This window comes from Hyperolius riggenbachi, chromosome 4 (assembly GCF_040937935.1).
Source record: "Hyperolius riggenbachi isolate aHypRig1 chromosome 4, aHypRig1.pri, whole genome shotgun sequence".
NCBI lineage: Eukaryota > Metazoa > Chordata > Amphibia > Anura > Hyperoliidae > Hyperolius > Hyperolius riggenbachi.
Window position 1 is genome coordinate 476312176 of NC_090649.1, and position 15197 is coordinate 476327372.

The following is a 15197-nucleotide window of genomic DNA, read 5'->3' on the forward strand; positions in this document are numbered from 1 at the left end:
TAGTGATTTTCCTACAGTAAAAAAAAGAGAAAATCCTTCTTAGCATTTTCTATTTTAACTGTGGCTATTTTGAAGCCAATCCTGATGTCATTTCCTCCCTTACTCTCCTCTGCCTGATTGTGTATGCATTGCCTGCCCTCCACTTTAGAAAGTGCACTGTCTCAGCATGAGAAATATTGGCCAATCAGAGAGGAACAGAGGTGTGGGAGGGGAAACCAGGAGGGAAAGAGGTTTCAGCCAATCAGACTGCATTAGTTAAGTCTGAGGGGAAAGTAAAGAAGCAAAAAAGGACAACCCAGCATGCCCTGCAACTTCCTTTTTGTGTACCAAATGTTGTGTGTACCAAATAAGAGTCAGGTAAACTGGGGAATGATCATTTATAAACAAGAAAAGTAATAATGATTTTATCTTTTGGATTGCCTGGTTAGCATCCTTATTACTTGTTTACCAGATAAAAATAAAGAATTCATTTTTGATTTTATGCCCGACAGTTACACTTTGTGATGAGGTGTGAGTTGCATCGACCTCTAGAGCCTATTTGTGGACGCCTTCATGACATTCTCTGCCATCCCCCACCTCCTCTCCCCATAACATTTACGTTCTTTGCTATTCTCCATAATTAGTAGATTAGCCTCATTGTGTGGAGATACTATGTAGGTTTTTCCCTTTGCTGCAGTGAACAGCCGGCCCTGTGTACTGGTAATTATACTCTTATTTACCTCATATTCTGCTGCTAATGTCAACAGCTGTCCCCTATGGGCTCCTCCTCCTCCACTCTCCTCCCTCCTCCATGTTTTCACTCAGTGATTGGTGCTAGAGAAACCTGCTCCATAGAGCTGTGCACAGGCCAGGGCTGATGAGTCGGATCCTACGGCAACCAATCAGATTCACTTTACTGTACTACACAGGGCTAAACCCAACAATTATTATTGCAAGTGCCCCCATGTGTATTGTGACTGAATCAGCCCATGAGGGAATATTCCTTCTCTTCTCATTGTAAAAGGTTTAAAGGGAACCTAAGACATTTAATCAAGCAGCTTTTATACTTTGAAGCAGGAAAAGTTTACTGTTGGTAAAAACGGCCCCACCATAGTTGCCTATGATACAAGTCACATTGCAGTGCCCAATTATCGGCAAGAGGCATCCAATAGAATTGTGGGCTTGCAGAAAACCAAATTGCGGCATTGCATAGCTGGTGCGGAACTTTCACCCTCTTGCTGATAATTGGGCACTCCCGTACGCCGAAATTTTACTTTTGCCTCATAACGAGGCTGTGCGGCAGAGGGGGGGGGGGGGGGGGGGGGGTAATGCTTTAAAGTGGTATTTAGGGTTAGGTGCCATCGGTTGGTGGGGGGGGGAGAGGGTATTAGGTTTAGACACCAACAGGGGGAAGGGGGGGGGGGGGGGTTAGGCACCACCAGGGGTGGTGGGGGTCTTAGGGTCAGGCACTACTAAGGGGGAGGTCTTGGGGTTAGGCACAACCTGAGAGCGGAGTCTTAGGGTTAGGCACCACCAGGGAAGTTTTCTGTGTGAGAGTAGGGTTCGGTTTAGCCATAGGAAAATATTGGTAAATATTACCAATATGTTACTTTCAAAATGCAGTAGAAGATTATTGCTAACTTTAGCGATATTCTACTAACCGCAATCCCCTGCACCGGTTTTCCAGACGTCTTTTTCCATGTATGCCTTATACTTACCCAGGGCTTCCTCTAGCTCCGTGCTGGTCGTAGACTCCATCGTTGTCCTCAAGGGCTCCTCCGTTCCTCCGCTGTCTCCCCTGATATATTCCAGTCGTGGCCAGTCTGCTTCAATGCACATGCGCAGCCACGATCCCTCATGCCGTACTCCAGTGGCCCTGACTGTTCTACGCCTGCGTGTGGCCTGCATGGAAGTATAAAAGCTGCTTGATAAAATGTCTCAGGTGCTCTTTAACATAAAGCTTTCGGTAGGGCCAATGATCAGGGCCCTCTTGGCCAAGAATCCAGTGTGTGTATTGGTGTCCCCTGGGGCCCCATCTTTCACACCCTCACCCCTCTTCCCCGCCCATAAGCAATAGTACACATTGCTCTAGTGTGACACAGTGAGATGTCTGTACAGCGGCCGTTCCCCCACATTGTCACCCGCAGGATCGAGCTCGATCTCGACAGGTGACACATATTGTGTATGCACCTTTACTTATTATTGTATTATATAAAGCTGACTCCTTTTGCAGCACTTTACTGAATACACAGTCATGTCACTGACACTGTCACTGTCCTCAGAGGGGCTCACAATCTAATACTACCATAGTCATAGTCTAATGTCCTAACATTATTATGTATTTATATAGCACTGACATCTTCTGCAGCACTTTACAGTGTACATAGTCATGTCACTGGCTGTCAGAGGAGCTCCATACTATAGTCAGTCTCATGTCCCTACCATAGTATTAGGGCTCGTTTCCATATAGCACGCTTATCGCAGGGACAGCAGACTAGACTACACTGCGATCCCATTCAGTATAATGAATGGGATTGCATTCTCTGCATCCCCCTTCCAGGAGTGACGCACAGAGCAGAGCCACCGGGCTCTGCACTGCATGGAAACGAGCCCTAAGGCAAATTTTAAAATTAAACCAGTTAACTTACCAGCATGTTTTTTTTTTTGTTTTTTTTTATGTGGAAGGAAAGTTTGAATGTTGCATATTTGCAGGCAGTTAATGAACACAACATGTAGTCTATTGGTGGCCAGTACAGGTAGTCCCCGCGAACGAGATAGGGACCGTAGGTTCATTCTTAACCTGAATCTGTTTTTAAGTCGGAACATTGGGCCACCTCTGTCCCCTGCACCTCCTCTGTGCCCCCCCGTGCCTCTGTGTCACCTCTGCCCTCTGTATCTCCTTATACACGTTTAAAAGCCATTTTTCCTTTACATTTTTTAAAATTGATTTTCTCAAAAACATTTTTTGAAAAACATTTTTTTGACTTGTTCCCATGGAAACACAGAATCCATGCCCTTCGTATCGGCGGGTCATTCGTAAGTCGGGGACTACCTGTAGTTGCAAACATAATAAGCTAGCCATACACGTCTTGATTATGGCCCAATATGACAAGACAATCAACCTCTGTCTGGGCCGGAGCACACCAAAAAGCGCTAGCTTAAAAGCAAACGCTTAGTGCTTTTTGAATTGATTTTTCTAGGCATGTGCCTAGCGATTTTCTAAGCATACCTAGCGATTTTTGGAGCGTTTTGGTGTAGGATTTGTTATTTTTTTGTTACAGTAGAGCCGTAACTCAGAGATGCCCACACTTTTGCGGCTTGTGAGCTACTTTAAAAAATTAGCAAGTCAAAATGATCTGCTTATGTCCAATTTTAGGAGCACACTTGTATATACAGAATGGAGTATGTGGTGGGATCGGCCTCTACCACAAGTCCTTTGAGATCTATCAGTAGATTGCGATCTACCTAATGGGCACTCCTGCGCGTAACCGAACAGCTTCTGTAACAAAAACGCTCGGAAAACCGCTGTGATCTAACGCTTTTCAGAGCGATTTTCCACTTTCCAATACTTAACATGCAGGCTGAATCGCCTCAGAAATCAACAAAAATGCGGCAGGACTCGCGTTTGCGTTTGGGAAAAACGAATCATTCTGGTGTGCTCCATCCCATTGAAATACCTTAGCCAAGCGCTTTTCAAAGCACAAGCGTTTTTAAAAATGCTCAGAACTGCTCTTGATGTGCATCAGCTCTCTGTCTGGAATTAGATCAGCTAACGATCAATTCCTACCCAGCGTGGCAAGTAGATTTTGGCAGAAATCTATCGAGCATTGATCCAGCTGCGAGTAAATGCGGCTACGTGTCATCAATCCCCCTCCGCTCCTGCCCTGCCCCCACTGCACAGAGTGCACCCCCACATGGCTGATCAGACTTTCAAGTGACTTAGTGCAGTTTATTAATGGAGTCTATCAATTAAGGTAGCCATGATACATCAGACGATTTATGTATGGACAGATTTGCCTAGAGACAGATCGAGTCTGATCTGAGAGAAATCTGTTGCCTGCCCATACACTGCAGGCTGTTTCCCAATCGAATTCAGCATGAAATCTCTCGGGAATCGTCCTTGTGATGCCACCATGATGCCTCCCCACTGCCCCCCCATGTAAAATGATTCCCCATACATGCCTGGTGCAGTATACTTACCTGTGTCCGTCGCTGACTCCTGCTCCGTCAGCAATCCGCATACACACACCCCTCCGGCTACCGGCGTCTATGTAGGCAACGTCAAACATGCGCCCACATTAAGGGGAACAGCCCCGGGGGTTCCATTGCGTTTGTCGCACGTCCCGATATTGCATGCCGTTACCACTGCGCACCCCATCAAGCATGTGGGCCCTACATTTTGCAGCACGTCTGATCGATAAATGCGACCCCAAATTAATTGTATTGTCGATGTGGCATACTCTTGGCAGCGCCAATTTTTTTTTCTCGATCTGATGGTAATAATTGAATGGGTTGATCGATCGGTCACCATGTCGCCTGATGTGTGGTCACCTTTAGATATATTTGAAGCAATAGATTAGTGCCAGATCCAATCAGTGATCCAATCTGCCAGAAATCGATTTGTCTGATCTAATCACACAAATTGATGCTTGCATGGGCAGAAACATATTTAAAGAGAGTCTGAACCCTCTCAAAAATACTGTTTTTACTTCACAGTCCTCTTCAGCATGAATGCCCTACCTGAAATGTCGCATCCCCGCGGCTCAATTCTCAATTAAATCCCCCGAAATCCCCGGGGGAAGATTTGGGGATCGCTTCCAGTGAAGAGGCAGAGCTTTGAGCTGTAGCTCTGCCTCTACTCCCGCCAGTCTGCGCTGATCTCTGCCTCTCCCTGCCCCTCTCAGTCTTCTTTCACTAAGAGAGGCGGAAAGAGGCAGCGATCAGCGGTGATTGATTGGACTGGAGGCAGAGCTACAGCCCAAAGCTCTGCCTCCCCCAGGCAGCAAAATCCACGACTTCGAAAGTCGTGGATTTTTGTCCCCCAGGATTTTGGGGTTTTTAGTGTTCAACTTAATTCTAAAGAGGACTGTGAAGTAAAAACAGGGTTTTTGGGAGGCTTCAGACTCTCTTTAAGCGTATGATAAAAATTGCATGCATTTATGTGCGTTTCATAACGAGTTTCGCTGCATTGTGCTTTTTTTTTAAGTGGACCCATGCATTTTACATGAGACTTAAAGAGAGTCTGAAGCCAGATTAAAAATGGCTTTTTAGCTTATATTCAGCAGGGGCATGTTTGCCCCTGCTAAAACGCCGCTATCCCGCGGCATAACGAGGGGTCTTTACCCCTCAAATCCCCCCCTGCTACCTCCGGGGAGCGCTTCCGTGTGAGGCGGGGCTATGAGCTGCAGCCCTGCCTCACACGCGTCTGTCAGCGGCGAATCTCCGCCTCTCCCCCGCCCCTCTCAGTCTGCCTTCGCTGAGACGCGTGTGAGGCAGGCCTGCAGCTCATAGCTCTGCCTCACATGGAAGCACACAGGGCAGCAAAATCCACGACCAAGAAAGTCGTGGATTTTGCAGGGGGGGTTTGGGAGGTAAAGACCCCTCGTTATGCCGCGGGATAGTGGCGGTTTAGCAGGGTGCTGAATATAAGGTAAAAAAGCATTTTTAATATGGCTTCAGACTCTCTTTAAATGCGTTTGAATGCATTTTTGTTCAGCGTGTTTTGCTTATTTGAAGTAGCAGTTGTCAATAAAGATTTGTTTTCATTTAAATCTTTTTTTTTTTTTTTTTTTTTATTGGGGGGAAAAATGCATCTAAAAAGCACACCCATTCACTTGCATTGCTATGGGCTCTTTCACACCAGAGGCTAGTTTCGGCGTTTTACAGCCAAGACCATAGTTGCCGTTTTCCAAGGTAAAATAAAAGTCCATAGACTTTCATTTTACCTTTCACACCTAAATCCGCTTTTTTGGACGTTGCGTTTTGAAGCTCCCCGGAGCTTTTTTAAAGCTGTTTACAGCCGAAGTTGGCTTTTCGTGTTTCAATGATAGTCAATGGAAAACGCCAACTATAGCGTTTTGAAAGCGTTTTACAGCTGACTTTTTGATTTATTTTTAAAGATAAAAAAAAGGACGTTTTCATATGAGCTGTAAAACGCTTTGAAAACGCTGTGTATTCTCGTTAAGCAAAAGGAAGAGTTTCAGCCTTTTCTACCGCAGCCTCTAGTGTGAAAGATCCCTATGCGCTTCACAGTGCAAAACGCACAAAAAATGCCTGCAACATCGCGTTTGTCAAATGGACAGTAATAAAGCTCATTAATGTGAACGTGGCACATTAGTGTCCACGGAAAAAGCTGTTCCTAGCAAAGCGCACAGGACAATGCGTTCTAAAAAGTGTGCAGCAACGTCCCTAGTGTGAACAAGGACTTAGACTTAAAGTGAACCTCCATACTAAAAATCTAATCAGCGGCACTGAAAAGGCTCGGTGTTTCTTTAACAGTTTCACAGCATCAGAACTTTGTTTTTCTTACCCAAACCTCATTTTTAGCTGCACAGAAGCTAAGCTCCACCCCATTAAAAGAAATCTGCCCGGGCATTTTTCCCTTGATGCTGTGCAAAGCATGATGGTATTTCTGATGTTGTTCTCGTTGCCTAACGCGCGCAGCTGGGAGGGTTGATCAGGACACAGGACAGTTGGAACTGTGTCTCATGCTCCCTGTCACCTCCTTTCAACCAAAAAGATGGCTGCCCCCATGAAATCACAAATATTTGCCTGTTCTTTTAAAACAGGGTGGGTAAGAGATTATATTACCTATCTATTTGAATTAAAGGACAACTGAAGAGGGATATGGAGGCTGCTATATTTATTTTCTTTTAAGAAATGCCAGTTACCTGGCTGTCCTCCTGATCCTCTGCCTCTAATAGTTTTAGCCATAGACCCTGAACAAGCATGCAGCAGATCAGGTGTTTCTGACATTGTCAGATCTGATCAGATTAGCTGCATGCTTCTTTGTGGTGCGATTCAGACACTTCTGCAGCCAAATAGACCAGCAGGGCTGCCAGGAAACTGGTATTGTTTAGAGGGAAATAAATATGGCAGCCTCCATAGTCTTTTTACTTCAGTTTTGCTTTAACATACCTAATGTAACTTAATGACAGTATGTTTGTTTAGGCTGAAGTTCCTCTTTAAAGATAACCTAAAGTAAAAAACAAAACAAAAATGAGATGAACTCACCTGGGGCTTTCCTCAGCCCCCTGCAGACGATCGGTGCCCTCGCAGCTCCGCTCCGATGCCTCTGCACCCGCCGGCGACGACTTCCGGTTTCGCCGTCACCGGCCGACAGGCATGGGAACGCGAGTGATTGTTCGCGTTCCCAGCCTGTATATCGCCCCCTATGCTGCTATTGCGGCCAGGAGGTCGCAATAGCAGCATAGGGGGCGATATACAGGCTGGGAACGCGAACAATCACTCGCGTTCCCATGCCTGTCGGCCGGTGACGGCCAAACCGGAAGTGCTCGCCGGCGGGTCCTGGGACATCGGAGCGGAGCTGCGAGGGCACCGATCGTCTGCAGGGGGCTGAGGAAAGCCCCAGGTGAGTTCATCTCATTTTTTTTTTTTTTTTGACTTTAGGTTCACTTTAATATGGGCTAAGTGTGTTTCAAAGATGATCAGTTGATGGTAGATATTCAATAAATTGGTTGCATCTAAAAAAAATAAAATAATATAAAATTCATCCGTAAATGCCATGGTTTCAGAAGACTTCATTAAAGTCTATACATATGTGGCCAACATATTAATAATTGTATGTGTCATGTCCATATATAACACTCTTCTTTTTCTCTAACAGATAGTGACTTGGAAAAGGTACAGCGATTTCAAGAAACTGCACCGAGATCTCTGGCAGATACACAAGAACCTCTTCCGGCAGACGGAACTCTTCCCGCCCTTCGCCAAAGCCAAATTGTTTGGTAAGCGCCTTACATGTGGAGACATTGTGAACAGAGAGGAAGCAGGAAGTGATGTCATGGGAAGGCTGCAGACACACCCACCTCATTTCCTGACACTCGTTATTGTTTAATAAATACCTAAACACACAGAGGTTGCTATCGTGCAGTGTCCTTGATTTCAGAATCTTTATATTCTGGTATTTCTCTTTGCGTAATACATATTACTGAAAAACAGTGGTGCAGAGCAACAAACCAGATTTTTAGTTTTTAGTGGGGTATATGCAATAAAAACTGCTTTAAGCAGAATAACGTGCGTAAAAGTTTTAGGACAGGGCAGCAAATAATTGACCGCATTCCTAGGCTGCAAATGAAGTGAACCCAACAGTAAATGTTTTACTGCACGATGATTAGATCAGATTGAAACTCATTACATGCAATGCATTACAGTCTACTCATCCTGCATAAGATTTTACACGTTATATTCTGACTACTGCAGTTAATTGCATGTGTGTGTCCAAAATGTGCCAAGCAAGGTAAATACATGCACCAATATGGATGACAGTAAAACTATTTATTTAGCTCTGTTTTTTTATTGTGTAATTTAAAATTAAAGGACAACAGAAGCAAGAGGTATAGGGAAGCTGCCATATTTATTTTAAAATGGGATTGTCAGCCACAAAATCAAATTCCATTTACCCACTGCACTGTGTTTATTATGTAGTCTACATCCTGACCCAGCATTGCAAGCATTCCAATATATTCATAAATGTTTCTACTGTGATAAATGTTATCTCCGTCTGCCTGACTCTATTTGGTACATTGCGGATGAGAAGGAAGCTTGTTATCTCCCCTCCCACATTTCTGCTCCTCACTGATTGGCTGAGGGCAGTGCAGTGTGAAGCTGCTGAAACGTGATCTTGCTGTGCTCACATGTTAACAAAGCAAGCTAGCTATGCAGTGCAGATTCTAGGAGAAAAACAAGGAAGGGAGGAAATGACATCAGGATTGGCTTCAGTCAAAGGGAATCAAGATTGCAAATGCCAGGGACAGAATTTTCTTTATTTACTATATAAAATTCACTGAAATTCAAACGTGGACAGAACAGTACATCTGTTATGTAAGTAGTTATCTATTTATTTATGTGTTTTTTCCTTGGCATAGTATGGCTGACCCTGCTGCTTTAAGCAATGCCAGTTGCCATATAGTCCTGCTGATCCTCTGCCTCGAATACTTTTAACCATAGCCCCTGAACAAGCATGGAGCATAGCAGGTGTTTCTGACATTGTCAGATCTGACAAGATTAGCTGCATGCTTTTTTTCTGGTGTGATTCAGACACTGCTGCAGCCAAATAGCTCTGCAGGGCTGCCATTCAACTAGTAATATATAAAAGGAAATAAGTATAGCAGCCTCCATATTCTTCTCACTTCAGTTGCCCTTTAAGTAAAAATCCAATCTTACCTCGGGAGGCTTCCCCCTCCCACTTACGTCACCACGATCCAGCGCTGGCAGCCGTGGTAAAAACAAAACGTAAACAAAGCCTGTGGCCTGCTTGTGCAGGTGTGCTAGCAGCTTTCCAATCTGGTCTGCCTGCACAGTAGAGAGAACCCGATCGTGCTCGGGTGTTTCCACCAGAACCCATTGGAAAGCCACCTCTGCACCTGCGCGAGACTCCCGACAATCGAATCTACGAGGGTCCCAGCATTGGATCTCCTCTGCTGAGGAGGAGGGGGCAAGTCTTTTCAGAATCCCGTGCCTTCCCCCTTCCGAGGTAAGTACTCCCTAGGGCAGGGGTCAGGAACCTTTTTGGCTGAGAGAGCCATGAAGGCCTGGTATTCTAAAGTGTAATTCTGTGAGAGCCATACAATATGTTTCAAACTAAGACAGTGCGCATGCGCAGCAGAGGGCTGTCCCTGTTGCCATGGTGATGTGTATACAGTTGATCCGCCGGGCTGCGGAAGTGTCAGACACGTCTTCAGCTTCTCTTGGGTTACAGCAACATCAGCAATTTCCCCAAGAGCCAGACAGGAGAAATACCGACTAACAGCCAGTACAATTAGCTAGCTGACTTGGGGGTTAATTGACTTTGCAGGACGAGATCCCCGCACTTTGGTCCAATAGGCTGCCTGTCAAGTGACAGACAGCCTATTGGGCCAATCTAAGTGCGGGGATCTCGTCCTACAAAGTCACTGGACCTGACAGGGTCTAGGGTGGGACAATTGGAGCAGTTGTTAGTTTTGGGGAAAGCGCGAGTAAGTTAGTGGTGCATGCTACAGATGTAAAATGTTACTGGCGCTGCCACACTAAGCTGCGCTACTTGAGCCGTGTAGCTTAGTGAATCAACCCCTAACTGTGAGCCAGATGTAGCCATAAAAAGATCCACATCTGGCTCCCGAGCCATAAGTTCCCTACCCCTGCCCTAGGCGCATGGCTGGATTACTGGAACGGTCACAAAGGCCTTGGCCTTGGGTGCTGAAAAAGCAGATGGAAAGCAGAAACTTTTCTGCACACACCGCCTGAATTCCAGAGCTCCAGGCATCTTCCTTACTTCCTTTTGCTTAAAGTCCTGTTAAAGGAGCACTGCAGTGAAAAAGTAAGCAGTGAAAATCTGAGAGAACTGACAGGCTTTGGCTGAGTCTTCTCCAGAATCCCGCTGGCAGCCTCTGAAGTGACCCCCCAATGCCATCTTCTGCACATGCGCGGGCGTGTGCCCAGGTCACCGAGAGTGTACTGCACCTGCTTTACAGAGCGTACAGAGACTGCTTTACAGCACCTGCACTGGTAAATGCACTATTTGCACTAATTGTATGTGACACATTGCACAGATTTGCTTGCTAGCACTGCCGATCTTATCTCTTCCTTTTTGTTCCTTCTACTTTTTTGTATCTTGCTTTCCTTTAGCAGTGGGGGGGACTTCTTGCTAGTAGAGCAGGTCTTTGTGTCTTGCTTTCCTTTAGCAGTGCGGGGGACTTCTTGCTGGTAGAACAGGTTGTTGTGTCTTGCTTTCCTTTAGCAGTGTGGGGGTCTTCTTGCTGGGAGAGCAGGTCTTTGTGTCTTGCTTTCCTGTAGCAGTGTGGGGGACTTCTTGCTGGTAGAGCAGGTCTTTGTGTCTTGCTTTCCTTTAGCAGTGCGGGGGACTTCTTGCTGGTAGAGCAGGTCTTTGTATCTTGCTTTCCTTTAGCAGTGCGGGGGACTTCTTGCTGGTAGAGCAGGTCTTTGTGTCTTGCTTTCCTTTAGCAGTGCGGGGGACTTCTTGCTGGTAGAGCAGGTCTTTGTGTCTTGCTTTCCTTTAGCAGTGCGGGGGACTTCTTGCTGGTAGAGCAGGTCTTTGTGTCTGACTTTCCTTTAGCAGTGCGGGGGACTTCTTGCTGGTAGAGCAGGTCTTTGTGTCTGACTTTCCTTTAGCAGTGCGGGGGACTTCTTGCTGGTAGAGCAGGTCTTTGTGTCTGACTTTCCTTTAGCAGTGCGGGGGACTTCTTGCTGGTAGAGCAGGTCTTTGTGTCTTGCTTTCCTTTAGCAGTGCTGGGGACTTCTTGCTGGTAGAGCAGGTCTTTGTGTCTTGCTTTCCTTTAGCAGTGCTGGGGACTTCTTGCTGGGAGAGCAGGTCTTTGTGTCTTGCTTTCCTTTAGCAGTGCGGGGGACTTCTTGCTGGTAGAGCAGGTCTTTGTGTCTTGCTTTCCTTTAGCAGTGCGGGGGACTTCTTGCTGGTAGAGCAGGTCTTTGTATCTTGCTTTCCTTTAGCAGTGCGGGGGACTTCTTGCTGGTAGAGCAGGTCTTTGTGTCTGACTTTCCTTTAGCAGTGCGGGGGACTTCTTGCTGGTGGAGCAGGTCTTTGTGTCTGACTTTCCTTTAGCAGTGTGGGGGACTTCTTGCTGGTAGAGCAGGTCTTTGTGTCTTGCTTTCCTTTAGCAGTGCGGGGGACTTCTTGTTGGTAGAGCGGGTCTTTGTGTCTTGCTTTCCTTTAGCAGTGCGGGGGACTTCTTGTTGGTAGAGCGGGTCTTTGTGTCTTGCTTTCCTTTAGCAGTGCGGGGGACTTCTTGCTGGTAGAACAGGTTGTTGTGTCTTGCTTTCCTTTAGCAGTGCGGGGGACTTCTTGCTGGTAGAACAGGTTGTTGTGTCTTGCTTTCCTTTAGCAGTGCGGGGGACTTCTTGCTGGTAGAGCAGGTCTTTGTGTCTTGCTTTCCTTTAGCAGTGCGGGGGACTTCTTGCTGGTAGAGCAGGTCTTTGTGTCTTGCTTTCCTTTAGCAGTGCGGGGGACTTCTTGCTGGTAGAGCAGGTCTTTGTGTCTGGCTTTCCTTTAGCAGTGCTGGGGACTTCTTGCTGGTAGAGCAGGATATTGTGTCTGGCTTTCCTTTAGCAGTGCTGGGGACTTCTTGCTGGTAGAGCAGGTCTTTGTGTCTTGCTTTCCTTTAGCAGTGCGGGGGACTTCTTGCTGGTAGAGCAGGTCTTTGTGTCTGGCTTTCCTCTAGCAGTGTGGGGGACTTCTTGCTGGTAGAGCAGGTCTTTGTGTCTTGCTTTCCTTTAGCAGTGCGGGGGACTTCTTGCTGGTAGAGCAGGTCTTTGTGTCTTGCTTTCCTTTAGCAGTGCGGGGGACTTCTTGCTGGTAGAGCAGGTTATTGTGTCCTGCTTTCCTTTAGCAGTGTGGGGGGCTTCTTGCTGGTAGAGCAGGTCTTTGTGTCTTGCTTTCCTTTAGCAGTTCAGGAGACTTCTTGCTGGTTGAGCAGATTTTCACTCTGCTGTTGACAGAGTTTTCTGGAGCAGTGATGTGCAGTGGTGATTGACAGGCTGCCTTTGTGGAACTTCTGGTTTATCATCTCCAGAGTCTTGAGATGACAGACAGGTCACAGCGAGCGTATCGCCAGCAAGCCTACTGTAGCTTGTAGCAGTCTTCTATAACTCGTAATGTTAGGGTGTGCAGGAGTGGTGACTGGAGTTAGGACTGTATAGTGTAAGTTAAATGGTTCCTCCAAAAAATTGCCCTTAGGTTATAGGGACATTAGACTATGACTATAGTAGGGATTAGATTGTGAGCTCCTCTGGGGACAGTCAGTGACATGACTATGTGCTCTGTAACGTACTGCAGAAGATGTCAGAGCTACAGTACAGGCCAAAAGTTTGGACACACCTTCTCATTCAAAGAGTTTTCTTTATTTTCGTGACTATGAACATTGTAGATTTACACTGAAGGCATCCAAACTATGAATTAACACGTGGAAGTATAGTACATATCCAAAAAGAACACAAGGAATGGACATTAGACCAGTGGAAATCTGTGCTTTGCTCTGATGAGTCCAAATTTGAGATTTTTGGTTCCAACCACCATGTCTTTGTGCGACGCAGAAAAGGTGACGGATGGTCTCTACATGCCTGGTTCCCACCGTGAAGAATGGAGGAGGAGGTGTGATGGTGTGGGGGTGCTTTGCTGGTTGACCCTGTTGGGGATTTATTCAAAGTTGAAGACATACTGAACCAGCATGGCTACCACAGCATCTTGCAGCGGCATGCTATTCCATCCGGTTTGCGTTTAGTTGGACCATCATTTATTTTTCAACAGGACAATGACCCGAAACACACCTCCAGGCTGTGTAAGGGCTATTTGACCAGGAAGGAGAGTGATGGACCTGGCCTCCACAGTCACCAGACCTGAACACAATCGAGATGGTATGGGGTGAGCTGGACTGCAGAGTGAAGGCAAAAGGGCCAACCAGTGCTAAGCATCTCTGGGAACTCCTTCAAGACTGTTGGAAGACCATTTCAGGTGACTACCTCTTGAAGGTAGCAAAGGTGGCATAAGGTGGCTACTTTGAAGAACCTAGAATATGACACGTTTTCAGTTGTTTCACACTTTTTGGATATGTACTATACTTCCACATATGTTAATTCATAGTTTGGATGCCTTCAGTGTAAATCTACAATGTTCCTAGTCATGAAAATAAAGAAAACTCTTTGAATGAGAAGGTGTGTCCAAACCTTTGGTCTGTACTGTATGTTAACAAATAATAATAATAATAATAATAATAATTTAGGACATTAGACTATGGCTATGGTAAGATTAGACTGTGAGCTCCTCTGAGGACAGTCAGTGACATGACTATGTACTCTGTAAAGCGCTTCAGATAATGTCAGTGCTATATAAATACAGAACCGTAATGATGATGTACAATCTTTCTAAGAGCAGTGAAGAATGAAACAGAGAGCGGGTAGATGTTTTCTCTAATGTTCCCACTGATATATATGGTAAAATACATCAGGGTGCTTCGTCTCTGGTTCACTTTAAATAAATAAATAATTTGAATAAATAAGTTTGCAGTGATTGAAACTGGTGTGCCAATATCCTCTGCATTTATGCGCTTGATGGCCTTGCCTGCGCCACCATATCCAGCACCCAACCTGCCAGACGGTGTGCCTGCTCACACCTATGCATTGCCAGTTTCCCAGAAAGAGATTACTGGGCAATATTCTAGGATTTGCGATCTGATTGCCAACTTTTGTCCTCCGAACAGGTTTCAAAGAAGGAAAATGTGAGCCCTCTTGTGGTCATTTTGTGGTAGTACATTTGAAACTTCTTTTTTTCTATCAAAAATTAAGGAAGTTTGAAAAGCTCAATTACTACCAATTATTATTATTATTATTATTTTTTATTTATATAGCGCCAACATCTTCCGTAGCACTGTACATAGTACAAACAAATAATGGGGAACAAATATACATGAGAAGTAAAAGACACTGTACAGTCATGGCATTAGATAGAATAAATATAAATACATACATAGTTGATGTGTAGTTGGTACATGTGCATATGTTAAAATTACAGCATTATGAGAAACACTAGGAGGATGTCCCTGCCCTTGCGAGCTTACAATCTAGAGGGTAGTGGGGAGGAAACAAAAGGGAAGGAAACACAAGGATTAGTGGGTGAGCCAGTGTGCCTTCAGTGCTGCCTATAGCAAATTATAGGCTTGTCTGAACAGGTGTATTTTCAGAGTACGTTTGAAGGTTTCCAGACTCGTGGCATGACGAACCGGCTGAGGGAGAGAGTTCCAAAGGAAAGGGATAGCCAGTGAGAAGTCTTGGATGCGAGAGTGAGAGGAGGTGACTAGGCTGGAGGACAAAATGGTCTCCTGTGAGGAACGGAGGGTCCGGGCGGGGAGGTATCTGGAGATTAAAGAGGAAATGTATGGAGGCGATAGCTTGTGTAGAGCTTTGTATGCAAGTGTGAGAAGTTTAAACTGGATCCTTTGGGCAACTGGTAGCCAATGGAGGGATTGGCAGAG

At 45.7% G+C, this 15197-nt stretch overlaps 1 protein-coding gene across 2 annotated transcripts in view; it reads left to right on the top strand.

Moving 5' to 3' along the window:
• RPS6KC1 (ribosomal protein S6 kinase C1) overlaps positions 1–15197 on the top strand; it is a 224987-nt gene that overhangs the window by 15077 nt on the left and 194713 nt on the right. For both annotated transcript variants that reach the window (XM_068232950.1, XM_068232949.1), the window contains exon 3: positions 7826–7946. In XM_068232950.1, the coding sequence (XP_068089051.1) occupies positions 7826–7946 (121 nt within the window). The remainder of the gene's footprint in view (positions 1–7825; positions 7947–15197) is intronic.